Source organism: Lepidochelys kempii, chromosome 4 (assembly GCF_965140285.1).
Source record: "Lepidochelys kempii isolate rLepKem1 chromosome 4, rLepKem1.hap1, whole genome shotgun sequence".
In the NCBI taxonomy this organism is placed as follows: domain Eukaryota; kingdom Metazoa; phylum Chordata; order Testudines; family Cheloniidae; genus Lepidochelys; species Lepidochelys kempii.
This window is the reverse complement of record NC_136383.1, coordinates 98,285,309-98,312,646: the sequence shown is the minus strand read 5'-3', so window position 1 is coordinate 98,312,646 and position 27,338 is coordinate 98,285,309. Positions and strand designations below refer to the sequence as shown.

The 27,338-nt window shown below is 41.5% G+C and overlaps 1 protein-coding gene across 7 annotated transcripts in view; it reads left to right on the top strand.

Moving 5' to 3' along the window:
- Window positions 1–27,338, top strand: part of TBC1D1 (TBC1 domain family member 1) — a 212,046-nt gene that overhangs the window by 83,387 nt on the left and 101,321 nt on the right. For all 7 annotated transcript variants that reach the window (XM_078852572.1, XM_073342291.2, XM_073342290.2 and 4 more), the window contains 5 exons: window positions 5,754–6,287; window positions 10,023–10,112; window positions 22,960–23,064; window positions 23,755–23,887; window positions 25,455–25,546. In XM_078852572.1, the coding sequence (XP_078708698.1) occupies window positions 5,754–6,287; window positions 10,023–10,112; window positions 22,960–23,064; window positions 23,755–23,887; window positions 25,455–25,546 (954 nt within the window). The remainder of the gene's footprint in view (window positions 1–5,753; window positions 6,288–10,022; window positions 10,113–22,959; window positions 23,065–23,754; window positions 23,888–25,454; window positions 25,547–27,338) is intronic.

Here is a 27,338-nt window from a genome sequence, read left to right as displayed (position 1 = left end):
TTCAGTAACAATGCATTAGCAATTGGTCACAGGCCTATCTAGACTGGGAATTATCCCCTACTACACCTTTTGGAGTTGCTGTACTGGTGCAAATTCCTAGCGTGGAGGGATAAAACTATTGTTTCACTGATTTGGGGTAAGCTCCATTTAGTGGCTATTTTTGCATTGCAGACGTTAGCATTTTCCAGGAAATCTCCCTCTATTGCATCACCACCACCACAGTCTTGGTAATGGTAGCAATGATGAGAATGGGAATGTGGCTCAGCTGTCAGTGTCTTTAGCCTATCGTGTCATCTAACCTGCTCAGAGCATGTCTGGATCACATGGTCCTACGAATACTTGTAATTGGTCTACTCTGGCACTCCCACTGGTGGAGCTGTACTGGTGATGGAACAAGAGAAGATTTCCTAGAAAACGCTCATGCAGACATAGCCTGAAATGTGGCTATATATAACCAAATTATATGTGTAATTGACACACTACATAAGTTATGTGGCTAGATGAAAGGACTTTTTCCTTACAATTCACAAATCTGAATCAGAAATTGCCAAACCTCATCCAACTCCCAGTTTCTCTTCAATTCCAGGAATATCACTTTGCACTTAAGTAGCAGCTTTCAGGAGAATGTCTCAAAGTACTTTATAAACACTGAGTCCTAAGGGTCTGGTATATTGGCTCTGCAGTGGGTAGAGAGGGTGTGAGAGGAAGCTATTATGCTGGAGTAAACAGTCCCTAGATGGTCACCTAAAACTTGGCACATAAGGCAACCTTACACCTACTCTAAATAGTGCCTCTGGACAGGGCCAGAATTAGGGAGGGTGCAAAAATGGCTTAAAGTACCCCACAGCCGTTTTCGCCTTCAAATGTTGTGCCAATAAATTAAAAACCAATAGGATCTTATTAAAGGGAAAAAGGCAAAATACCACATTTATTGTGAATACAGAAAGAATCCTAGTAAGCAGTTAGTTATAGTTATAACATTCCATTCAATCTCGTATTTATTCACACATTCATTCACACACACACACACACACACAGAGGTTCTGCAAGGTTGTTATCATGGTTACCAGCATTAGAGTTGCTCATGCGAAGCCACTGGCCAGGTGGCCTGGACATGAGGAGGGAGCAGGGCCTTGTCAGATGCTCATCTGATGCTCCTGGAAGTTGGTTTGCAGAATCAGACCCCCCCAAAGTTCTCACTTTCTAGAGTCCATTTTTATAGGAGTTTCTTCCTATGTCCGTCTATGGGAATTGCTTCATCATGCTGTTGCTGAATCAATCAGCAGATAGCACATTCCTGACGGCTCCATGCTGCTAGATGTTATCTTGTTCTTTGGTTCTCCCATTCTTGAGGCTGTTGGGTGGATTCCAGTCTGCCCTCCAGGGGTCCTCTGGTTATTTCCACTTGACGCCTTCTTCAGCCGATGGACACTGGATTCTTAGGCTGGCACCTCCCTGATCATTCAGTTATTATCCACACCAAGCATCCATCCACATACATCCTCTTTCTCTATTTTAATCACAATTGTTAATACAACAAAAGAGTGGGGAGTCTCTGGGTGCTGTTTCTGTTGTTACAGAATATTGCTTTGAGTCTCTCTCTGTGTGAATTGCTTTGAGAACAAACTCTGTCTTAGAATGTACTAACGCAATTAGCAGCTTGCAAGTTTCACACATAGAGGGAGAGAAACAGTACCACAAACCAAGAGACCTCTTAATTAGTAATACCCTGGAATTTAAACTGTGGGGAATCAAACTCATTTGTGATTTTAATACAGAACTTCTTTAATATGATCAAACACCAATCTAGAAAGGGAAGAACACACAGTCTGGCATATTAAATAATAAGCCTCACAACACCCTTGGAGGTAACAAGAACTACCATCTCCATTTTACATATGTTAAAACCAAGGCACAGAGCTGTCTAGGCCCAAAGCTGCTCAGCGAATTAGTGGCATAGCTGGGAATAGAATTTTTAAGTCCTGACCCATTGTCTTTTTCCTCTATGTATGATTTAACTGATTTAAATGTTTTAGAATGCTATTCCAGACCTCCTGCTGCAGCATCAGCAATCAAATTTTCATGAACATAATCATTCTGAAAGTGGCTTTAATCCTAAATTTCTTCTTTCACTAGATGAGATCCATTTCTGTAGAAAATTATGTATTCGTTGGTCTTTTGTCAAAATCACTCTGGATTGTTAAATACCTGGCAGTATTCTCTGCTGGATGAATACACTGTGGCAGCAGGTTTGTGTTTGTTCTACAGCCTTTGTTGCTGATATGATGATATAATCCTTTACTGAGAAAGAACACAAAGCAGTGTGACATAATCAAGTATGGTATACACTATATAAATATGAGCCTAGCAGTCCATTGGAAGAAGCCTTGCATGTGCTATTCAGACAGCAGACGTGATTTCCAACTATTATTGATTCAGTTCATGTTAATAAATTAAAATATTGGCCTCTGATAGTAGTTGGGCTTTTGTTTATAATTTATAGTTTCTGTGGATCATAACTGAGTATTTCCTAACGTGAATTCCATGAAAATGGTGGAATGTTTCTTAAATTAATTTAGATAGGACTCCCACTGTGTGGAATTATAGAATTATATGACAAAAGGAATTATTTTGTTTCTTTCTAACAAAATTACTTTCTGTCAAAAACACTTTGGTCTAATGGTAGAGTGTGCTACTATGAAGGTTATCACAAGTGTGCAAGATTTGCTATTAACCTACCAATAACATTAATGCTTGGCATTCCTGATTGTTTTGTGGCTACTGTTATATTCTAGAATGTTATTTTTCTTTCCTTTTTGAGTTTGAACTTGATACTAACACTTGGTGTGAGCTGTAGAGGCTAGGGTGGATGAAAACTGAGGATTTTTAAAAATTAAATTATTAAATTAAATAGAGGTTTAATTTAAAAATATAAACCTATTTAAAATTAAATTTGAAATTGGCATCTTATGTCAGACCTAAACTGATTATAATCTATTAAAATCATTTACATTAAATACAAAAAATAATAGTAAGCAGTACATATTTGCTGCTAAGTTTTAAAGAAAGTCAAACCACTGAACTGGTGGAAGTTGCTGGCTAAGCATCTGGAGCTGGAGTTTGTTGAAGGGTTAAACCAACTTTTGACAGCAGTCACCTCTTTTGTAGGGGCAGAGAGAATAATTTCTTAATTTCATTTTATTCAAGTAGATCATAGAGTCTTAAGTTTAAGGCTAGAAGGAACCACTAGATCATCTAGTCTGACTTCCTGTATACCACGGGCACCCACACCGCCCAGCACCTGCACACTAAATCGAACAACTGAAATGAGACTAAAGTATTATACAGTTATGTGTCACTAACAGAAAATAGGAAAGACTGAGATACACCAGAGCTCGAGGTTCCCCTAATGACAAGGAAAGGATTAAGTGAGATATACCCAGATAATCCTGGCAAGCGACCCACACCCACATGCTGCAGAAGAAGGTGAGAAAACCCAAAGGTCACTGTCAATGGGGATATATTCCTTCCTGACTCCACATATGGTGATCAGGTAGACCTTGAGCATGTGAGCGAGAACCAGCCAGCCAAGCACCTGAGCAAGAGAAGCTTGGTGCCACCTCAGAGCTCTGGCCTTCCCCATCTCCATTTTCCCATCTCTAGTCATGTCCATCCCTGATGCTTTGAGGAAGGAATTGTATTTTTTAAAGAAAAACCCTCCCAGAATACATTGGGGCAGGCAGGTGAAGGGGGTGGAGGCAAGCCCTTCCTGACTCCTGCTGAAACCCTGAAGCATGAGCTTTGAGGAACATATGAAAGCCAGAAGTGAGCCCCTTGAGCCCAGCCCCCTACCATCATAAGCAACACCATCATACAATTGCACTCATAAATTTCCCCTTCTCTCATAAAACTAATTTAAGTTGTTTGCCCCCACAACTCCTATTGGGAGGCTGTTTCCGAACCTCACCTTCTGATGGTTAGAAACTTTCTAATTTCCATCCTGAATATGTTCATAGCCAGTTTATATCAATTTGTTCTTGTGCCAACACCATCCTTTAGTTTAAATAGCTTTACACTCTCTCTGGAATTATCTCACTAATATATTTATGCAGAGCAATCATATCCCCTCTCAACCATTTTTTTGCTAGACTAAACATGACAAGCTCTTCCAGTATCCTCTCATAAGATAGGCCTTCCATTTCCCGATCATCCTGGTAGCTCTTCTCTGCATCTGTTCTAGTTTAAATTAATCTTTCTTGAATATGGGTGACCAGATTTGTTTATTCCAATTGAGGTCTTACCAGTGCCTTGAACAATGGTGGCTCATAGTTATCCTGTAATTGACCACCACACTCAGGTCTCTGTTGCTTTCTACTAAGGAGCCCCCAAGTTGCAGCAGAAATTTTTAGTGCATGATCTTGCACTTAGTACTGTTGAATTTCATCCCATTCTGTCACTCCAGTTTTCAAGGTCATCCAGATCTTCCTGTATATTTTTCCGATCCTCCTCTGTATTAATCATGCCTCCCAACTTTGTATTCTCAGCAAATTTTATTTGGACGCTCTGACTTAACACACTAGTTTACCTCAATGACTATTTCATTCAAAGTTTAGAAACCAGTTGGGAGCTGAAAAAGCAGGAAACTAGTTTTTTCTCTTCTAATCTGTGAATGAAAACTAGCTGTGGGAGGATGAAACCTACTAGTTCTAAAATTTTCAATGACATGGTGACCAGAAACCATCAGTGCAATTCATTAACTATTGATGATACTTCCTTTTTTAATAAATCAGTTTTAAATGCAAAACATTTTAATAAACTTTTCTTCTTGGGGCATTTAAACTAGTTTTATTTAACTAATAAATACATTTTAAGTGCTGGTTTTTGCACATTCTTTATTCATTCAATTTCCAGCCAAACAGAGCTTGACACAAATCAGAAGTATAAAATGAATCATCTAGTACAGTGGTTCCCTCAGTGGAATCTCCTTGGGGTCCACCATAGGTTATTCAGTAGTCTGTCCCTTGACCCAGGACTAGAACACACTGGAACGGTGTTCTGACACTTTTACTGCATGGAGAACATAATTTTATTCTCTGCACAGCATGGTGAATGATGCATTTCTTAACATAATAAAAATGTAAAAATTGAGGATCTGAATAAACCTAAATTAAGCTGTATAATTGCTTAAATAAATGTATATAGATATAGTTTATTCTCCTAGTTAGCAAAAAAGAAGCACCAAAAGTCGTCTAAAAGCTATAATTAGTTGCAAATCAACATGTTTTAATGGTTACCAACCAATGAGAATCAACCTTTCTTCAGGCAAATAACTAAAATGTACAAATGCAGAACACAATTAAAATTGATGATTTAAATCAAGGTTCTCTGCTTGCTGATTTAAATCACCATTAAAATTTGTGATTTAAATTGTTTTGATTTAAATCAGTCCAGAGGCTTTTTTGGAAATCCTTAGCACCTTGGAAGATCAGGTCTCTTGTTAAGGAAGCAAATGAACCAGTTTTCATCCTCCCTGCAAGGTTTTCTATTGAACAGTATCTAGCTGCTAATGCACATATTGTTGGAGATAAATTCACGATGTCCCCAGCTGATCTCTCAGAAAAGGAGGAACCCAAAATTAGTGGCCACTTGGAAATTGGAAATGGAAATTTGACATTAGGAGTCTCCTTTTAGCATTCCAATGTCTTAAGCATAAAGAACCATTTGTTGATACTGTATTTTTCTCATTCTCGTAGGTGCCTGAGATTATTAGCTCCATTCGACAGGCTGGAAAAATCGCTCGCCAAGAAGAGTTTCAGAATAATCTATCTGATGTTGAAGACCCTTTTTCCAAAAAGTTTGAGGTGTTGTTCTGTGGACGAGTGACAGTAGCACACAAAAATGCACCCCCAGCACTAATAGATGAATGCATCGAAAAATTTAACCATGTTAGTAGTACCAAAAAATTGGAATTTAATTCATTGTCCCAACAACGCGAAACTGCCAATAATTCCGGAGGATTATCATTCAGTGATAAATTGCGATCTGTTTTCCAACCCTTGGTCAGTGAAGAAGAAGAGAAAAGGCCAATTAGGAAATCTTATTCTCAGCCTGGGCTGCCTTCCTTTTCTTTTAAGAGGGACTTTCAAGATGGGAGTTGCAGGAGTAACAGTTTTGCCAGCTCTTTTGATGAAACTGAGACTTCGCTGAACCTAAAACGTCAACTTAGCTATGGACACAACGTCGTGCAGCCAACAGATATTGCAGGAAACCGGACTATGTTATTCACGGTAAAACAAATTGCAACTACTGCAAGCATTTTATGTCTCTTAACACTCGATAGGAAATGCAAAAGAAATGTCCTGAGAAGATAGGAGTTCCTCCTTGAATAACTTTCTGCAGTTATTGGAGCTTAAGTTACACATACAAATGTACATATTTCTTTGTAGAGTTTTATCATTCAGTGTAAAAACCTGTTTTACATTGTCAAAGTATATTAAGTGAAATGGTTTAAAACAGCACCACATAAAACGTTGAGCTTCAAAAATACAAGGTTGAGAAATTATTAGGGAATATTATTGATAATGGTCTGATGTAAAGGCTGGGACTAACTTTTATTATTTCTGTGATATATATATATATATAGTGTGTGTGTATTATGCTAAATAATTACAGCAGAAACAACTTTATAGGTGAGAGATGCTACCTATTTAGAGCACAGGATCTTTGGAACTTGGCTGCGGGCAAGCACTCCTTTTGTGTCCCATAACAAGCAGTTTAGTTAAGGTGCTTCTGCAGTTTCACTGCACCTACTCCCAGTAGTAATCGGTGTGTATGTGTAATTGTGGGTTATTACAGTAGTTTTGAGCAGTCTGTGGTTGAGGTTGGCACCAGGTTGACCTGTTTATATCCAAAATTCACCTAGACAGCTACACCCCTACTGTGGTAGGCCACATAGTTTAAGGTCAGGATTTGAAGGGAGGTATAGGTTAGTTTTGCTTCGCTTTCCTGCTATATTGCAAATAAATTCATGTTTACTATATTCTGTACAACACTGGTTAATGAGAGGTAGTATAGTAGACAATATTTTGGCTGGTTATCTTGAGCTTATCTCTTGGGTACATTAAGAACTTGTGTGTGTTTCTTTTGGCTGGCTATCCCTGGAGATGGAGGTGGTGAGAGAAGGGGTGGTGGTTCTGTGTTTTTTAGTACAAAGTTTTTTTAAATACAGTGCAAAGTTTAGTGCAAAGTTTTTTTAAATACTTTTAAAATGTAGGCCTGGTCTACACTACAGAGTTAGGTCGATGCTAGGCAGACCTAACCATGTAAGTATCTACACTAAAATTTTGCTCCCTCTGATGTAACTGCCTCGCTACGCTGACTTAATAACTCCATGTTCACAAGAGGCATAAAGTCAGTGTAGACACTGTGTTGCTTACATCAACTGTTACTGGCTATCAGAAGCCATCCCACAGTACTCCACACTGACAGTGCAATCAGCATAAGCGGTCGTGATGAGGACGCACACTGCCGACAGAATGAACAAAGTGTAGACATGCACAAACAATGTAATTACTGCGGCGACTGTATGCGATGTAAGTTAGGTCGACTTAATTTTGTAGTGTAGACATGCCCTTAGATTGTGTCAGACTAAATTCATAGGGCTTTCTTATGGCTCTGAGCCAAGACCTTCCCTGTTGTAGTGGAGGAGATGCACTATTTTAACAGGGACCCCAGAGACATTACACCTGCAGAATGGAAGTGTAATCATGTCTCGAGGGATGAGCTTAGGGACAACAGTAGCTATGACTATTCTAGAACTTTTGCTCTGCAGCTGTACACTGGCTTTTTCAGGGAGGTAAATTGGAGATGTGGGGGGGAAAATGTGTATGCCCCACTAGAGCCGTACCTTATGCACCATCCTTCCTCGGGGCAGGTTCTGTCACCTTGAAAATACAATAGCCTCATTTAAAATAATTAAGTCTTAGTTTTTAAATGAATACTGTTTCAAACTATTAGGCTATGGCAAATATTTGCAGGATGAGGGGAGAATGCAGAGGGAGATATTTAGCTCCAACCCCCCACCTGTTGAACTTTGGGACTTAAGTAGCACTTTAACTAAATTGCCACAACGCTGAAAGAGGTGTGTAATTTAAACCCCAGTTTGTGGAAACTGAAAATTTTGACTCGAACCTCAATGTGCTTCAGACTTGAATGTATAGAGTTAGCCACCCAAAAAAGTGGCGTGACTTTCAGATGTGGCTTCTTTTTCAGCTTTTAACTTTGGTTACTTTTGCCTGGTGGCTTCCTAGTCTCCTAATATTTCACAAAGGGTGTTTCTTTAATATGCGAAGTTGAATTTCTTGTGTCTGGTTGGAACGCCTCTCAGTAGCAGGAAGTGAAATGACTTGGTCAGGGGCTGCAGTATCCACCATCCCATAGCTGATCACAGTGCTGGGGTTCATTGGTTAGCCAATTAATATTGATCAGTCTTGAATTAAACTTTATTTACATGCAGTGGTTATTGTTGTGACTTCATATGAAACATATAGTAGAGGCTGAGTATTTGACACATTAGGTGTTATGAAAAACATTTAAACTAGGATGCTTGCCAATTCCCTTAATCTGGCTGGAACAGTCTCTTGTTTTAATAAACCATCCTGGGAGATTGCTATCCTGGCCAGTGCCCTAGGTACAGTGATGCACTCCTCTGACAGTGGGAACTGCATGAGGTAGAAGTGGGAGCTAGTCTCCTGCCGCGAGAATAGGCAGCCAGCAAAAAACAGAGGAGAGGTCTGCTGAGTGGCAAGGAGATGAATGGCCTCCCACCAAGCAAAAGAGGTCAGCCCTGGGGGTCTGCAAAGGAAAACAAGCCATGGGGACAAGGAGATGGTGGGAAGTTTTTTGGAGACTAAAGAAAGAGAAAGGGTCAAGAATGAATCAATGGGGAAGTGCTTAGAACAGACAAAATAAGGAGGCCCAACTCTCCTCCCCTACACTCTTGGATGATTCTTTCCAGTAAGCCAGGTGTCTGGGATGCACTGGATGGTTTAATGTACATTCTGGGAATTGTAGGTGGCTGTAGTTTTTGGGTTTAGTTTGTTTTTTGTGCATGTATGGAGATTCCACCTTCCTAAGAGGAAAACAGCCTAAAATTCACCAGGCTGCAGATACAATCTTCTGGCAACTAGGAAGTAGCCCCCAGAGACTTGGCAACAATTTTGCAATTTAAACATTATATCTTGGCCCATATCGAGTCTCATAAAAATGGTGAAAAATCATGAACAGCTGGTTCACCCTTAAAATTAGTGCCTGTCTGGGAAAAAATTTCCTGTTCACACCTGGCAGTGCTTCTCAGCAGCTAGAGGGTTACTGCTACAAAACTGGTCTACGGCTAAATGTACTCCAGTAAATCAAAATGTACTTCAGTAACCTCATTTCTATAACTTGAGATACGTTGCCTTTATATTAAGTACTATGTACATCTAACAACACTTTAAAAAAAATATAAGTGGGGATTCGGTCAGCTTCCAAGCCTGCCTTTCGATATCACTGCAGTTTCATCACATAACTGATTAAATTGACATGTGCTAAGGTCGTGGGAAAACTGATTTTTTGTAGAATCACAGAACCATAGGGTTAGAAGGGACTGCAAGTGTCATCTAGTCTAACACCTTGCCAAGATACAGGATTTGCTGTAAGTATAGTTTTGCTATTTTCTAGTTAAATGCAGGTCCTTTAATTTTTCCTTTGCCTGGTAAACAGAACGAAATTCCAATTCAATATTTTACAATGCTATAAATTTAATAGTATGTGCAAGTCCAACATTGCATCAGTTTTTTCTCTCTCATGCAAAATGTGGTGCGTGTTGTACTATTGTAATTTAAATCTACATTGAGTCAAAGTGTAGAGTGGAATAAATTTTGAGATTTCTCATACCCAAAGAACATTTTTTAGTTGGAACAAATTTGACATAATGTTTCTTGAAGCTAAATGTATTCCTCTTTTTATTTAACTGTTTTTAGATTGGGCAGTCTGAAGTTTACCTCATCAGTCCTGACACGAAAAAAGTAGCACTTGAGAAAAGCTTCAAGGAAATATCATTTTGCTCTCAGGTAAACTGATAGTGCATTAATTTTTATGGTGGTTCTGCCATTCATGAATACTCATTGATTCTCCCCTCCCAATTCGTTCCAAGTGGATCCCCAGATGTCATGGGTGAGTAGACCCCTTGGCAATCTGTAATTTTGTAAGGCCTTCATTTCTTGTTTAATGTTTAGCCTTGTAACGTCTGAGGTCAAGACTCTCTTCTCTGTGCAATAAAAAATTAAGTGGACCGAATATCCTGTCAAGTTCTGCTTTCTGATTCCAGAAGACATGATTCACTGTTGTGCAAGTTCAGGGTTCCCTCGGCTGTATGTGTGTTATGCAGTGCATTATCAGTCACTGAAATAGAAGGCATAAACAGTGCTTCAGAGTTAATTGAACACTCTTCAAAAATAACAGTCAAATTCAGGTTACTTTTATTTTGTAGACCACACAGATATATACAGTTATTGCACTCAGCTCATAGTAAGGAGGTGCAGAGATACGCTACCCCAGCAGGAGCTGGTGAAGGCTGATGCTATGCCTCCAGGGTTATAGAGGGAAGATGGACGTTGTTTACTGTACAGTGATCCCCAAACTTTTGAGGGTCGCGCCTCCCCTTATTCCAGTCCATGCACCTCCGAGGCCAGGGGTGGCTGCGGCTCTGGAGGGATGGAGGCGGGGTGCAGACAGGGGGGCGAGGCTGTGCCCACAGCTGGGGCTGGGGCCGGGTCGAGGCTGGGGGTGGAGGCCAGAGCATAGCCACAGCTGGGCTGTACTAGGGGCTGGCAGCTGGGCCCATGGCCAAGTGCAGCTCTGCTCCCGGCCCTGCCCCCAGCCTTGGCCCGGGGCCACGAACAGAGCCGAGGCTGGGGATGGGGCCAGGCATGGGGCTGGGGATGCAGCTGGGGGCAAGACCAAAGCAGAGCTGGGGCGGGGAGGGGCTGGGTGGCGCTCCCTCCCCATCCCCTGTAGAGGTTGGTCTGAGCTCCACCACGCCCCCCTGGATGTTCCCCCATGTCCCCTTAGGGGAGCGCGCCCCACAGTTTGGGGGCCTCTACTGTAGGGCAACTAATTCCACCTCTGTATAGAATCAGCTTTACTGGCCATCGCAGAAGAGCACATGACGGTGGCCCTGCCCCTTTTGAGGAGACTAGTGTGAATTCAGAGAAGACTTTGCACTCAGGAGAGCACGTTTGATACTATATGTTTGTACTGTGGCAGAGTCTAGGAGCCCAGTCATGGAGCAGGACCCCATTACGCTAGGCACTGTACATAAACAGAACAAAAAGACAGTCTCTGCCCCAAGTAGCTTACAATCTAAATATCAGACAAGAGAGGACCGGTGGTGTCATAAATATAAAGGGAAGGGTAAACCCCTTTGAAATCCCTCCTGGCCAGGGGAAAGCTCCTCTCACCTGTAAAGCGTTAAGAAGCTAAAGGTAACCTCGCTGGCACCTGACCAAAATGACCAATGAGGAGACAAGATACTTTCAAAAGCTGGGAGGAGGGAGAGAAACAAAGGGTCTGGGTCTGTCTGTAGTCGTCTTGGCCGGGGACAGAACAGGAATGGAGTCTTAGAACTTTTAGTAAGTAATCTAGCTAGGTATGTGTTAGATTATGATTTCTTTAAATGGCTGAGAAAAGAATTGTGCTGAATAGAATAACTATTTCTGTCTGTGTATCTTTTTTGTAACTTAAGGTTTTGCCTAGAGGGGTTCTCTATGTTTTTGAATCTAATTACCCTGTAAGATATCTACCATCCTGATTTTACAGGGGGGATTTCTTTATTTCTATTTACTTCTATTTTTTATTAAAAGTCTTCTTGTAAAACACTGAATGCTTTTTCATTGTTCTCAGATCCAAGGGTTTGGGTCTGTGGTCACCTATGCAAATTGGTGAGGCTTTTTATCCAACATTTCCCAGGAAAGGGGGGGATGCAAGTGTTGGGAGGATTGTTCATTGTTCTTAAGATCCAAGGGTCTGGATCTGTAGTCACCTAAGCAAATTGGTGAGGCTTTTTACCAAACCTTGTCCAGGAAGTGGGGTGCAAGGTTTTGGGAAGTATTTTGGGGGGAAGGACGCGTCCAAACAGCTCTTCCCCAGTAACCAGTATTAGTTTGGTGGTGGTAGCGGCCAGTCCAAGGATAACGGGGGTAATATTTTGTACCTTGGGGAAGTTTTGACCTAAGCTGGTAAAGATAAGCTTAGGAGGTTTTTCATGCAGGTCCCCACATCTGTACCCTAGAGTTCAGAGTGGGGGAGGAACCGTGACATGGTGGCACAGTGGTGGGATTAACCTGAAATCATTTTGAGATCCAGTTGAGATTTTTTGAACTAGAAATACAGATTTTAAAAAGGAATTTTTAGGAAGTCCAGAAAGCAGCTTTGAAACTGAAAGCAGCTTGGTTTCTCTCTGCTTTGTGGCCAAGCAGAGACAAAAGGAGATTATCTTGTGAATTGCAGGTTTTCTTTGCCTGGAGGCAGGGTACTTAACTCCTGCAGGGAAATTCACAGTCTTCCAACCCAGAGGTTTTTTTTTCTTTTCTTCCTAAAAGTAAATAGGGGGTGTGTGCTCTACCCATTTGCCTGGAGACAAAAGTGGCAGGGTTTTTTTCAGGATTTTGATTTTTTTTTTGTTTTACAAGGAGCACAGGTTTGAAAAGGAATTTTTTTTTCTTTGGGCTGGGTAAGCAGGTTTCCAAGTAGTTGGAGGTTTTTTGCTTTAATTTGGGCCCAGAGCAGAGACAAGGGAATTGTCTTTTTCTGTAGGCTGACAATCACTATCAGAGAATAGGTATTCTATTCCAGCACAGCAAAATTTTACAGCCAAGTTTTGTTTGTTTATTTCTAAACCTCGGGTGTAAAGTTAGTTAAAAACAGAGAGGTTAGAATGGCCAAATCCTTGGCTCGACTACAGCTGGAATTAGCCAAATTTCAGGCTGAGGAAAAACAAAGGGAACATGAAAGACAGATAGAACTCATGCGGCTGGAGAAGGAGGTACAGGAGGCTGCCCACAAGAGGGAAATGGAGGCAAGGAAGCATGTGGAGGAGATGGAGAGGATAAAGGCCCAGCAGAATATACCAACAAACCCTAGCAATCCTTCTCCAGGTACCACTTCCCATCCCAGAAAGTTCCCCACCTACAAGGCAGGTGATGATACTGAGGCCTTCTTAGAAAACTTCGAAAGGGCCTGCCTTGGGTACAACATCTCTACTGACCAATACATGGTAGAGCTGAGGCCGCAGCTCAGTGGACCCTTAGCTGAGGTGGCAGCTGAAATGCCTAAAGAACATATGAACAAGTATCAACTGTTTAAATCCAAGGCGAGAGTCAGAATGGGGATAACACCCGAGCAGTCTCGTCGGAGGTTCCGAGCCCTAAGGTGGAAACCAGACATGTCATTTACCCGACATGCCTACCACATTGTGAAACATTGGGATGCCTGGATATCAGGAGCAAGTGTTGAATCTCCAGTAAATTTGCCCTTCCTAATGCAAATGGAACAATTCTTAGAGGGTGTTCCTGAGGAAATAGAAAGATACATCCTAGATGGGAAACCCAAAACTGTAATCGAGGCAGGAGAGATTGGAGCCAGATGGGTGGAGGTGGCAGAGAAGAAGAAAACTGGTCGCAGTTGGAGCGGAGACCAGAAGGGACCACCCCAGACCACACCCTATTACCGGGGGCCGCCCAAAGCCCCACCTACCTCCCAAAGAACCCTTTAGACCCCTTATCGTCCCACCACCCCGTTCTCCAGCAACCCACCTCGCCCCAGTGACCCGTCAGCTGGACGATGTTTTAAATGTAACGAGCTGGGGCATGTAAAGGCCAACTGCCCCAAGAACCCCAACAGATTACAGTTCATTGCACCGGAATCACACCAGAGGTCCACAGGCCCAGATACCTCCCAGATACCCTTGGAGCGGAGGGAAACTGTGAGTGTGGGCGGGAAGAAGGTCACCGCGTGGAGGGACACCGGAGCACAAGTGTCAGCTATCCATGCTTCCTTAGTGGACCCCAATTTAATCAACCCAGAGATCCAAGTGACGATTCAACCCTTCAAGTCCAACTCTTTCAATTTGCCTACAGCCAAGTTGCCTGTCCAGTACAAGGGCTGGTCAGGAATGTGGACTTTTGCAGTCTATGATGATTATCCCATCCCCATGCTGTTGGGGGAAGACTTGGCCAATCACGTGAAGCAGGCCAAGAGGGTGGGAACGGTCACCCGCAGCCAGGCTAAACAAGCCGTGAGGCCTAGCTCTGTTCCGGAAACTTCTATCAGGGCCCGGTCAGAGGTGATGGACCTGGACCCCAGGCCAATGTCTGCAACAGCAGTAGTGGATCCAGTCCCAGAGACCCAGACGGAACCAGTCCCAGAACCGGAACCAGCCAAACAACCAACACCAGACCCCGTGCCAGCACTGAATCCAGTACTTGCAACCTCAACACCAGAGGGCCCCACCGAACCTGAACTGGCAGCAGCCGATAACCCTACACAAGAGGCTCAGCCGGAGCCTGAATCCCAACATAGTGCACCAGCGGAGAGCGGTTCACAGTCAACAGAAACAGCTCCATCCCCTATATCGCTTCCAGAGGGACCAAGCCTAGGTCCACAATCCAATGAGGAACTGATGTCCCCAGCATCAAGGGAACAGTTCCAGACCGAACAGGAAGCAGATGAAAGCCTCCAGAGAGCTTGGACGGCGGCACGGAGCAACCCACCGCCTCTCAGCTCTTCTAATCGATCCAGGTTTGTTGTAGAAAGAGGACTTTTATACAAGGAAACTCTTTCTGGGGGACACCAGGAAGACTGGCATCCTCAGAGACAGTTGGTAGTTCCAATTAAATACCGGGCCAAGCTCTTGAGCTTAGCCCATGATCACCCTAGTGGCCATGCTGGGGTGAACAGGACCAAAGACCGTTTGGGGGGGTCATTCCACTGGGAGGGAATGGGCAAGGATGTTTCTACCTATGTCCAGTCTTGTGAGGTGTGCCAAAGAGTGGGAAAACCCCAAGACCAGGTCAAAGCCCCTCTCCAGCCACTCCCCATCATTGAAGTTCCATTTCAGCGAGTAGCTGTGGATATTCTGGGTCCTTTTCCGAAAAAGACACCCAGAGGAAAGCAGTACATACTGACTTTCATGGATTTTGCCACCCGATGGCCGGAAGCAGTAGCTCTAAGCAACACCAGGGCTAAAAGTGTGTGCCAGGCACTAGCAGACATTTTTGCCAGGGTAGGTTGGCCCTCCGACATCCTCACAGATGCAGGGACTAATTTCCTGGCAGGAACTATGAAAAACCTTTGGGAAGCTCATGGGGTAAATCACTTGGTTGCCACTCCTTACCACCATCAAACAAATGGCATGGTGGAGAAGTTTAATGGAACTTTGGGGGCCATGATACGTAAATTCGTAACTGAGCACTCCAATGATTGGGACCTAGTATTGCAGCAGTTGCTCTTTGCCTACAGAGCTGTACCACATCCCAGTTTAGGGTTTTCCCCATTTGAACTTGTATATGGCCGTGAGGTTAAGGGGCCATTGCAGTTGGTGAAGCAGCAATGGGAGGGATTTACACCTTCTCCAGGAACTAACATTCTGGACTTTGTAACCAACCTACAAAACACCCTCCGAACCTCTTTAGCCCTTGCTAGAGAAAACTTACAGGATGCTCAAAAAGAGCAAAAAGCCTGGTATGATAAACATGCCAGAGAGCGTTCCTTCAAAGTAGGAGACCAGGTCATGGTCTTAAAGGCGCTCCAGGCCCATAAAATGGAAGCATCGTGGGAAGGGCCATTCGTGGTCCAGGAGCGCCTGGGAGCTGTTTATTATCTCATAGCATTCCCCACCTCCAACCGAAAGCCTAAGGTGTATCATATTAATTCTCTAAAGCCCTTTTATTCCAGAGAATTAAAGGTTTGTCAGTTTACAGCCCAGGGAGGAGACGACGCTGAGTGGCCTGAAGGTGTCTATTACGAAGGGAAATGTGCTGGTGGTGTGGAAGAGGTGAACCTCTCCATGACCCTTGGGCGTATGCAGCGACAGCAGATCCAGGAGCTGTGCACTAGCTACGCGCCAACGTTCTCAGCCACCCCAGGACTGACTGAACGGGCATACCACTCCACTGACACAGGTAATGCTCACCCAATTAGGGTCCACCCTTACCGGGTGTCTCCTCAAGCTAAAACTGCTATAGAACGGGAGATCCAGGATATGTTACAGATGGGTGTAATCCGCCCCTCTGAAAGTGCATGGGCATCTCCAGTGGTTCTAGTTCCCAAACCAGATGGGGAAATACGTTTTTGCGTGGACTACCGTAAGCTAAATGCTGTAACTCGCCCAGACAACTATCCAATGCCACGCACTGATGAACTATTAGAGAAACTGGGACGGGCCCAGTTCATCTCTACCTTGGACTTAACCAAGGGGTACTGGCAGGTACCGCTAGATGAATCTGCCAAGGAAAGGTCAGCCTTCATCACACATCTCGGGCTGTATGAATTTAATGTACTCCCTTTCGGGCTGCGAAATGCACCCGCCACTTTCCAAAGACTTGTAGATGGTCTCCTAGCGGGATTAGGAGAATATGCAGTTGCCTACCTTGACGATGTGGCCATATTTTCGGATTCCTGGGCAGACCACCTGGAACATCTACAAAAAGTCCTTGAGCGCATAAGGGAGGCAGGACTAACTGTTAAGGCTAAGAAGTGTCAAATAGGCCTAAACAGAGTGACTTACCTTGGACACCAGGTGGGTCAAGGAACTATCAGCCCCCTACAGGCCAAAGTGGATGCTATCCAAAAGTGGCCTGTCCCAAAGTCAAAGAAACAGGTTCAATCCTTCTTAGGCTTGGCCGGTTATTACAGACTATTTGTACCGCACTACAGCCAAATCGCTGCCCCACTGACAGACCTAACCAAAAAGAAACAGCCAAATGCTGTTCAGTGGACCGGAAAGTGTCAGAAGGCCTTTAACAAGCTTAAAGCGACACTCATGTCTGACCCTGTACTAAGGGCCCCAGACTTTGACAAACCGTTCCTAGTAACCACAGATGCATCCGAGCGTGGTGTGGGAGCAGTTTTAATGCAGAAAGGACCTGATCAAGAATTCCACCCTGTAGTGTTTCTCAGCAAAAAACTGTCTGAGAGGGAAAGCAACTGGTCAGTCACTGAAAAAGAATGTTATGCCATTGTCTACGCTCTGGAAAAGCTACGCCCATATGTTTGGGGACGGCGTTTCCACCTGCAAACCGACCATGCTGCACAAAGTGGCTTCACACCGTCAAAGAAACTAACAAAAAACTTCTTCGGTAGAGTTTAGCTCTCCAAGATTTTGATTTCGACATCCAACACATCTCAGGAGCTTCTAACAAAGTGGCTGATGCACTCTCCCGTGAAAGTTTCCCAGAATCAACTGGTTAAAATCGTCCTTGAGATGTGGAAAATATTGTTAGTCTTTATGTACTTGGTAGTATATTTAGAGATGCATGTGTCTTATTAACTCTGTTTTCCTAGAGCTCCAGGAAGAAATCCCAGCCAGTGTTTCACCCTAGCTGAGATTTGGGGGGCGTGTCATAAATATAAAGGGAAGGGTAAACCCCTTTGAAATCCCTCCTGGCCAGGGGAAAGCTCCTCTCACCTGTAAAGGGTTAAGAAGCTAAAGGTAACCTCGCTGGCACCTGACCAAAATGACCAATGAGGAGACAAGATACTTTCAAAAGCTGGGAGGAGGGAGAGAAACAAAGGGTCTGGGTCTGTCTGTAGTCGTCTTGGCCGGGGACAGAACAGGAATGGAGTCTTAGAACTTTTAGTAAGTAATCTAGCTAGGTATGTGTTAGATTATGATTTCTTTAAATGGCTGAGAAAAGAATTGTGCTGAATAGAATAACTATTTCTGTCTGTGTATCTTTTTTGTAACTTAAGGTTTTGCCTAGAGGGGTTCTCTATGTTTTTGAATCTAATTACCCTGTAAGATATCTACCATCCTGATTTTACAGGGGGGATTTCTTTATTTCTATTTACTTCTATTTTTTATTAAAAGTCTTCTTGTAAAACACTGAATGCTTTTTCTTTGTTCTCAGATCCAAGGGTTTGGGTCTGTGGTCACCTATGCAAATTGGTGAGGCTTTTTATCCAACATTTCCCAGGAAAGGGGGGGTGCAAGTGTTGGGAGGATTGTTCATTGTTCTTAAGATCCAAGGGTCTGGATCTGTAGTCACCTAAGCAAATTGGTGAGGCTTTTTACCAAACCTTGTCCAGGAAGTGGGGTGCAAGGTTTTGGGAAGTATTTTGGGGGGAAGGACGCGTCCAAACAGCTCTTCCCCAGTAACCAGTATTAGTTTGGTGGTGGTAGCGGCCAGTCCAAGGATAACGGGGGTAATATTTTGTACCTTGGGGAAGTTTTGACCTAAGCTGGTAAAGATAAGCTTAGGAGGTTTTTCATGCAGGTCCCCACATCTGTACCCTAGAGTTCAGAGTGGGGGAGGAACCGTGACAGGTGGAATAAAAAAACAGTTTCACAAAGAAATAATGAGATAACACTGGTCAGCATGATGGACAGTGGTATCAGCAGTGCTTAATTTGTGCCAGGGCTGAGCCACGGCACCTCTAAGCTTGGTAGTTCATAGTCCCGGCATCTCTTTCATTACAAATTGAGCGCTGGATATCAGCACAATAGCTGCTCTACCGTTGTGAAAACTTTTTGCAGGCATCACAGCAAAGGGGCATTTTACGGAGACACTTGAAGGAGGACAGTGAGGTAGTTTTGTGCACGTTTACAGGGAACTCCCATGTGTGAAGGGCAGGGGGGAAGGAGAAATCCAAAGGTGTTTGTTTTAAAATTTAACAAATGAGTGACACAGGCTGGCATCATTGGCAGAGGAGAGGCAAGACCTCTCAACGGTGTATGATAGGCCATGAACGGCTTTGAAAGTGAAGACAAATAGTTAATTCATTCTGATGGAGAAGGAGAGCTAGTGGAGAGATGCAAAAAGAGGGTGAGATGGTTGAAAGTGACAAATGAGGAAATGGCTACCATCGTGCCTGGGCTAGTGTGGGCATGCAGAAGGGGGCTCCTTGCACCCTCTCCTCTACTTTCCTTGCACACCTGTTCAGTGCATGTGCACTAGTTATAAAAATAACAGTGTTAATATAACTAATACCCTTTGAATCAACATAGTGTCCATTGAAGAAAACTTCCCAGATCACAGGAGAACCTGAACCCTAACCTCCCCATAGGCCACTTTTTCAGCCAGAATCCTGAATCATTAGATAAACTCAAGATCACTAAACTCTGGCTCTCTCAAACCAGCAGAGGAAGTGAATTCCTGACTTAAGGGTCCCCTCAAGCCTGAAGAATGCTTTACTGGCTAGGTGGTTTGTCAGTTAGGGATACTGGACATATACACAAAAAGAACAGGAGTACTTGTGGCACCTTAGAGACTAACAAATTTATTTGAGCATAAGCTTTTGTGAGTTACAGCTCACTTCATCGGATGCATGATGAAGTGAGCTATAGCTCACGAAAGCTTATGCTCAAATAAATTTGTTAGCCTCTAAGGTGCCACAAGTACTCCTGTTCTTTTTGCGGATACAGACTAACACAGCTGCTACTCTGGACATATACAGCTTCTCTTCATCTCACTAGGAGAGGGGAGGGAACAGATTACTTCACTCTCACATCCGTGTGTGGCCAGCCACAGAGCAGTATCAGAGTTTCCTTGGATCCATAGGCGTAGTTTGATTTCTGTATTTGAGGGGGTACCTCCAGTCAGACCAATGGGGCCGTGTACGGGGTGGAGGGGGCAAATTCCACACCTTCTAGCTTCTTGCAGTTTGGGAAGACAACGGCTGTCATGCCCTCCCCACAAACTATGATAATGCTTGGAGCCTGTTGGCACCTACTTCTGACTGTGCTGTTAGCGCTGGGACATGGCTGCCACTATGATACAAGGCAGGAGGCTAAGGTTGCCTGTCCTAGTTGCTCTGCTCTGCCTGCTGTGTTCTTGTTCTTAGAAGCAATTGGGATATTGAAACAAGCACATGCTCTCAAAGTGGAAATCCTGATTACTTTAATACTCTGCCTTGCTCGCAAGTATTAGTCTTGTGAGTCTGGCAGAGTTTTTAGTGATGCAAGACTCCTACTGATCCAGCCCTGATCCAGCCAAGCACGTAAGCCTGTGTTTAACTTTGAGGTCACCTTGAATTTATGGGAATACATTGGTGCTTAAATTAAGCAGATGTTTTGTGCTTTGCTGGTTAGGCGATGAGAGGCCTGGGAGGCCTTTTGTTTCACCGCCTTTACCACTCAAAATCGAAGATATAGGGTGACTGCGTTTTTGATTATGAACAAGGTGAAGTTTGTGAATTTGTTAGTGGATTGCTCTGCAGAATAGGTGGCATGTTCATAGTGTTACAGCCCATGTTAGTATGTATGTTTGGGGAGCTTTAAGAAAACAAGCTGGGGTACGTTCTGGCTACTTGGTGAAGGGACACATGCTGTGCTTGCTGCATTAGTCAGCAATTCTTTTTGAAAAACTAGGGCATTTTTTAAAGTGTTTGTAATGAAGTGAAGGACACTACCTACTGAAGAAGGACTGCTGGTGCCACCTTAGCATGTTTCTGAAGTTTGTTTCTCTGTAAAGATGGAGATCAAATTGTGTTCCTTCTTTACACCAGACTTGTGATATTGTTCCATCTGAAGCATGGTTAGGGATATGTCTGCTAAAATAATTTTGGAAGTGTCAGGAGAGGCCTGCTCCAACAGTCCATCAAGAAATGGAACTGATTCTCTTTTAAAATAAGTAAATAAAATGTGTCCTATAGCCATAAAATAGGCTTTAAGACCAATCTAGAAATTGAAGAGTACTGTGGCCTCTGAATCCAACAGTCTTTGCTATACACTGTCTACCCAAGCTTGTAGATAATAATATAGAAACATAGGAGTCCTTATATCACTGTTTATTGTAATTCATCAAGTTCAGAAAACTGCTTCCAGGAGCAGAAAAATACTTGATTCTTCTGAGGGACTTGTCTGTGGAGGGGAGGAGAGGGTTATAAAGGATTCCTTCCAGCCTGCTGTAGGTAATCTACTTATACTTTAACATATTCCAAAGAATACTGACCAATTCCAAAGCAAATCCTATTTAGCAGATTATTCAGAATCAGTATAGAATTTCCATTTTCCCAGATCTAAGTGTTATACCACAAGACCCTGGAATGGAACTCACTCAGACTCAAGAAGAGTTTTTACAGAAATAAAATTTCATGAAGTGTGCAACATTCTGAGTAACCAACAGAAAATTTTTATGAGTTTCATCTTGATCTTGCTAATGCTGGTATACAGTGGGAGTAAACCCTTTTGAAGTCAATGGAGTTGCAAATATATATATAGGGGAGGTCAAAATCAAGCCTTATTATATTTTCTGGAAAGCATATTTTCTGGAACTGACTGTCAGATATTCTAACGATGGGCTCTGCAGTATACACCCTAAGAGAGCTAGCCTGGGCGTTTACAGGAAATTAGAATTTAAGAACCTGAGGCCTCTAGATCATTTAATTGTCTTTCTAATTAATATCTTCTGTTGAAATATTAATGCCAAATGTTTGCGTTTGTCAAAATACTTTTTCCAAGTGGTATGAGTATGCAACTATCATATTATGAGAAGTTGGATATCTACATGTATATTAAATTATTTTTCTTTATTCAGTTGGAGCTTGATGAAAGGTTATTAATATTTATAGCAAGGACATTGTGCTGTTCACATTATTTTATGATTACTAGCCTTGCTCTGCTACATATACATGCTGTTGTTTTTGGTGCTCCTAGCCAGTATGTGTCCAAAAATATTCATGTTCTATTATTTTGGTATCCTCATGATACAGTGACAATCTTGAGTATTCAGCAATTCGGTCAACATTGATAGGGAATACCAGAGAAATGTATTGTTTGCTAATATTCAAATTAGTTATAACTGACTGAAACTCACGTTTTTCTTGTGAATCTGCTCCTGGTTTTTGGTTTAACAAATCACATGCCTCTTTTCTACTATCCTTAATGGAAGGTTGACTTTAATATGCAAAACCCACTTGTGGCATGACACCAACATGAAATTGCCCAACTAGTAACGGGTAGGTAGAGGTACAGATACATTTGTATTCATGAAATAAAATAAATTGTACAAAATGTGATTATATTTCTCTCCTGCATCCTTTGTACACTGCTTATCAGAAGCCCTGATCTTGCAAAGACTTTTGTGCATGCTTAATTTTCTACACCGAAAGTAGCTGCACTGAATTCAGCTGAACTATTCAAATCGAGTAAAGTTAAGCATATGAAGAAATCTTTGCAGTATTGGGGCTATCACATTGTGGGCACTGCCAGAATAATGTAATATGGGTTTTGTTTCCAATTCTTTGGCCTGATTCTGCAATCTTTCCTCTTTCTGAGATATATGTACTGACAGTAGTACAATTGAGTAGTAAGTACTACTGAATTTGAGTCAGAGTCACTGAATTAAGTCCCCAGTGTGGATGCAATGTCTTTGGAGGAGTTTTAACATTTACTGCAGTACATTGGAGATCAAACTTAATCTGGTCTGGTCATGTGGTCATGCATTTGTCTGTTCATGCAGGTTCTTCCCCAGCAGATCCATTACAGTTTGCTACATTTGTAAATGAGTAGTTATGATTTAAATATATTTACAAGATCCTTTAGTAGGCTAGATGGTTTTTATATAGCTGGAATGAGATAGTTGGTTTACCACGATGCTGTTGGACGTCTGTCTAATGTGTTGGTGTGATAATTACATGTATGAAATCAACTTGTAAACATGACTGACTTTGACTCTTTTGTTACTACTTCTTTTGTGCCAGGGTATTAGACATGTGGACCACTTTGGGTTCATCTGTAGAGAGTCGTCAGGAAATGGTGACTGCTACTTTGTCTGCTACGTGTTTCAGTGCACAGATGAAGCCCTGGTAAGAGATGCAAATTAAAGGCCTGATATCATAAGGTGCTAAGCTTTTTTGTTGTTTGATCTCAACTCCCATTGCATTTATAAAAATGTAATTGTTCTCAAGATTGCAAACTGTTAAGAAACTGAATTTTTGTTGACGGCAGAGGTTAGAATATGTATCCTATTCAAAATAAATATAACCTCCTACGCTGGCATGCCTGCAGTGGTCATGGGCCATGGAACACTTCATACTTCACCAAGCATTATCACGTTGTATATCGTGGGTTTTTGTTTGTTTTTAAAAATTAGAACTTCCATTAAAATGAATGGAGAGGTCTGATTACATTCAGTAGGTATATTGGTTTTGAAAGCCAAACCCACAATCAGAAGGTCAGTATCTCAGGGGTGCCCTGCTCATTATCCTAACATAATCCCAAAACAATGAAGGTATCCTTTTTAAAGAGACTGACTTTGTTGGGTTGAAAACAACACTAACTTAGTGTAGCAGAAATCACATTTAATTTCAGGTTTCAGAGTAGCAGCCGTGTTAGTCTGTATTCACAAAAAGAAAAGGAGTACTTGTGGCACCTTAGAGACTAACCAATTTATTTGAGCATAAGCTTTCGTAAGCTACAGCTCACTTCATCGGATGCATTCAGTGGAAAAAAAAATTTAATATTTTAACCTTGATTTCCTCTCTTGTTCTCGTTAGGTTGATGAAATCATGATGACTTTGAAACAGGCTTTCACTGTAGCTGCTGTGCAACAAACCTCCAAAGCTCAGCTCCAACTTTGCGAGGGATGCCCTATGCAATGCCTGCATAAACTCTGTGAAAAGATTGAAGGTAAGTATTAAGCAATGTTGACAATGAAACCTCTTGAGAATGTATTCTACCTAGCTTACTTACCAGAGTGATATTTTTATGTGTGAACATTGATCTAAAGGAATACACATTTTTTTTAAACCTAGGACTGTATTAACTTTGGACACTTGAAGCCTGGTCAGTTAATTAAAAAAATAGCTTTAATACAGTATAAGATCAAAGTACTAGTGTCAAGAATGATCAAATAAAAGCTAAATTGATCATACTGTGTATTTACTTAATTTTTAAAAATAAATAAAAGTTAAATATAATTGCATTGAAAATTACTTGGTTCTTGAATTTATAAACAATAAAAAAATTGGAAATAACTTTTAAATGAACTTTTAAGGAATATACTGCCCTAGCTGAGTACTGCATGTTCTGTTAATGAACTGAGTTAGATAGAGGTGGTGGTCTGCTATCAAACAAGATCTCAAACAGTGGATCCCTTTAATGTGTTTGACCTGTACTTCTGCTAGAAAACAAAGTAATTGCAGCTTACATCCATTGTACAGAAAGTGGCAAAGACATAAAGTCAGGAACATTTTGCATTTCAGCAGATTTCACAGCTAAGAATTTAGCCATTTAGAGGCAGGGCTGGGGTGAATGAGGGACAGCAACAGCTGTCAGATCAATGAAAAGCCATAGTAGCTTGTTGGACCAAGACATATCTGGTATTAATCTGTAGAAACAGGAGAATTTCTAGAACTACACTACCTTGTACTTTGTTTTGGCCTTCAGCTAGCTATGATTCTGAGAGCACTAAAAGGACAATTGAGTCTGATTGAATATTATTGTCCACCTCCAGCTTGATGGAGAAGTGTATAAACCCCACAATCAGATGCTTAACAATTACAGAAACCTGTTGGTGGCTAAAAAAAAAAAAAAAAAAAAAAAAAAAAAAAATCTAGAAAAGGAATTTAATCAAGGATAAGAAAAGGAAGAACTAATGAGAGCCACAGGGTTGTCTGCTTTTGAATATCAGTAAACGAATTCAGCAAAAGAAAAAAGCTGAAGAATACAGTATTTCACGTATCTTGGCAAAAGTCTTGAAGAGGCAAATTATAGACCAAGGCATATAAATGAGAAAGTACTTAATAGGAAATATATTTTAAAAAACCCCAAGTCCCCAAAACCTATACTGCATAAAACCTCAATAAAGAATCTGTTGATAAGCCGCAGCAGACTCTAGGTTCATTCTGTGTTATAGGATCCTGCTATCTTCTAGGTCAGCTAAGAAGCCTAATCCTGCACTTTATCCCAGCAAAACGCCTTGTTGCAAAAGATTGCATTTCCCCATTTTACATGCATTATAAAGTTCATATTTACAGATTGATGTAAGTAATTATATAAAACAAAGTACACTGCTTTTAAATATATATACTACAACGCCCATCTGCTAAAGCTAATGCAGATAACTCATTTAAATAGTAATGATTATACCTCTTATTTAAGCTTCTGTTCATATCATATGAGTAGTGTATTGTATCAGTTTAAAGCTTGCTTATTACAGTATTTGTTCAATTTTTCTTGGGTTATCACTTATTAGGACTACATCCTTCTAAAACTAAACTAGAACTCCAGAAGCATCTAACAACACTAAATAACCAGGAGCAGGCCTCTCTTTTTGAGCAGGTTCAGGTAATGTGTGTTTTTTGTTTGCTAGTTTTATTTCTAAGTTAAAAGTTACATTGCTATGGTTTTTATTTACAATCTGTGTCCAGCATGAACACTTTTTTATTTTCCTGAGAATTGTTCTTCAGCTTCTTACAGTATTCAGTGACAATCTAGAAATCTCCCTTTGTTTTAAATTCTGGGTCATTCACTGTTGTTTCTAGGGCTGGTCAAATCTTCAGTCTAAACTGTTTTTCTGGTGGAAAACTGGATTTTTGACTAATGAAATTTTTACAAAAAGTGTCAGTAGAGAACTTTACTTTTCATCAAAAAATCAAGTGCCAGAACGTTCAATTTGGAGATGTGAAACGTTGTTTTGACACCTGTGATCAAAACAAAAGGTTTTGATGTTCCTGAATTGATACTTCATTTCAGCTTGGTTTGTTATTCGACCTGATTCTAAATTAGGGCTGTCAAGCGATTAAAAAAATTAATTGCAATTAATCGCACGATTAATCACGTTGTTAAACAATAATAGAATATCATTTATTTAAATATTTTTGGATGTTTTCTACATTTTCAAATATATTGATTTCAATTACAACCCAGAATACAAAGTGTACAGTGCTCACTTTATATTTATTTTTATTACAAATATTTGCACTATAAAAAAAAAGAAATAGTATTTTTCAATTCACCTAATACAAATTGCAGTCTCTTTATCATGAAAGTTAAACTTACAAATTTAGAATTATGTAAAAAAAACCAACAAAAAAACCCCTGCATTCAAAAATAAAACAATGTAAAATTTTAGAGCCTACAAGTCCACTCAGTCCTACTTCTTGTTCACCTAGTCAGTCAGACAAACAAGTTTGGTTACAATTTGCAGGAGATAATGCTGCCCACTTCTTGTTTACAGTATCACCTGAAAGTGAGCACAGGTGTTTGCATGGTATTGTTGTAGCCAGCATCGCAAGGTATTTACGTACTATATGTGCCAAAGATTCATATGTTCCCTTCAGCCACCATTCCAAAGGACATGCATCCATGCTGATGACAGATTCTGCTCGATAACAATCCAAAGCAGTGTGGATGGACACATGCTCATTTTCACCATCTGAGTCAGATGCCACCAACAGAAGGTTGATTTTCTTTTTTGGTGGTTTGGGTTTTGTAGTTTCTGCATCAGAGTGTTGCTCTTTTAAGACTTCTGAAAGCATGCTCCACACCTCATCCCTCTCAGATTTTGGAAGGCACTTCAGATTCTTAAATCTTGGGTCAAGTGCTGTAGCTATCTTTAGAAATCTGATATTGGAACCTTCTTTGTGTTTTGTCAAATCTGCAGTGAAAGTGTTCTTAAATCAAACAACATATGCTGGGTCATCATCCGAGACTACCATAACACAAAATATATGGCAGAATGTGGGTAAAACCATGGAGCAGGAGGCATACAATTCTCCTCCAAGGAGTTCAGTCACAAATTTAATTAACGCTTTTTTTTTTTTAACACGCATCATCAGCATGGAAGCATGCCCTCTGGAATGGTGGTTGAAGCATGAAGAGGCAAACAAATGTTTAGCATATCGGGCACGTAAATACCTTGCAATGCCGGCTACAAAAGTTCCATGCAAACGCCTGTTCTCACTTTCAGGTGACATTGTAAATAAGAAGCAGGCAGCATTATCTCCCATAAATGTAAACAAACTTGTTTCTCTTAGTGGTTGGCTGAACAAGAAGTAGGACTGAGTGGACTTGTAGGCGCTAAAGTTTTACATTGTTTTGTTACGGAGTGCAGTTATGTAACAAAAAAAAAATCTAC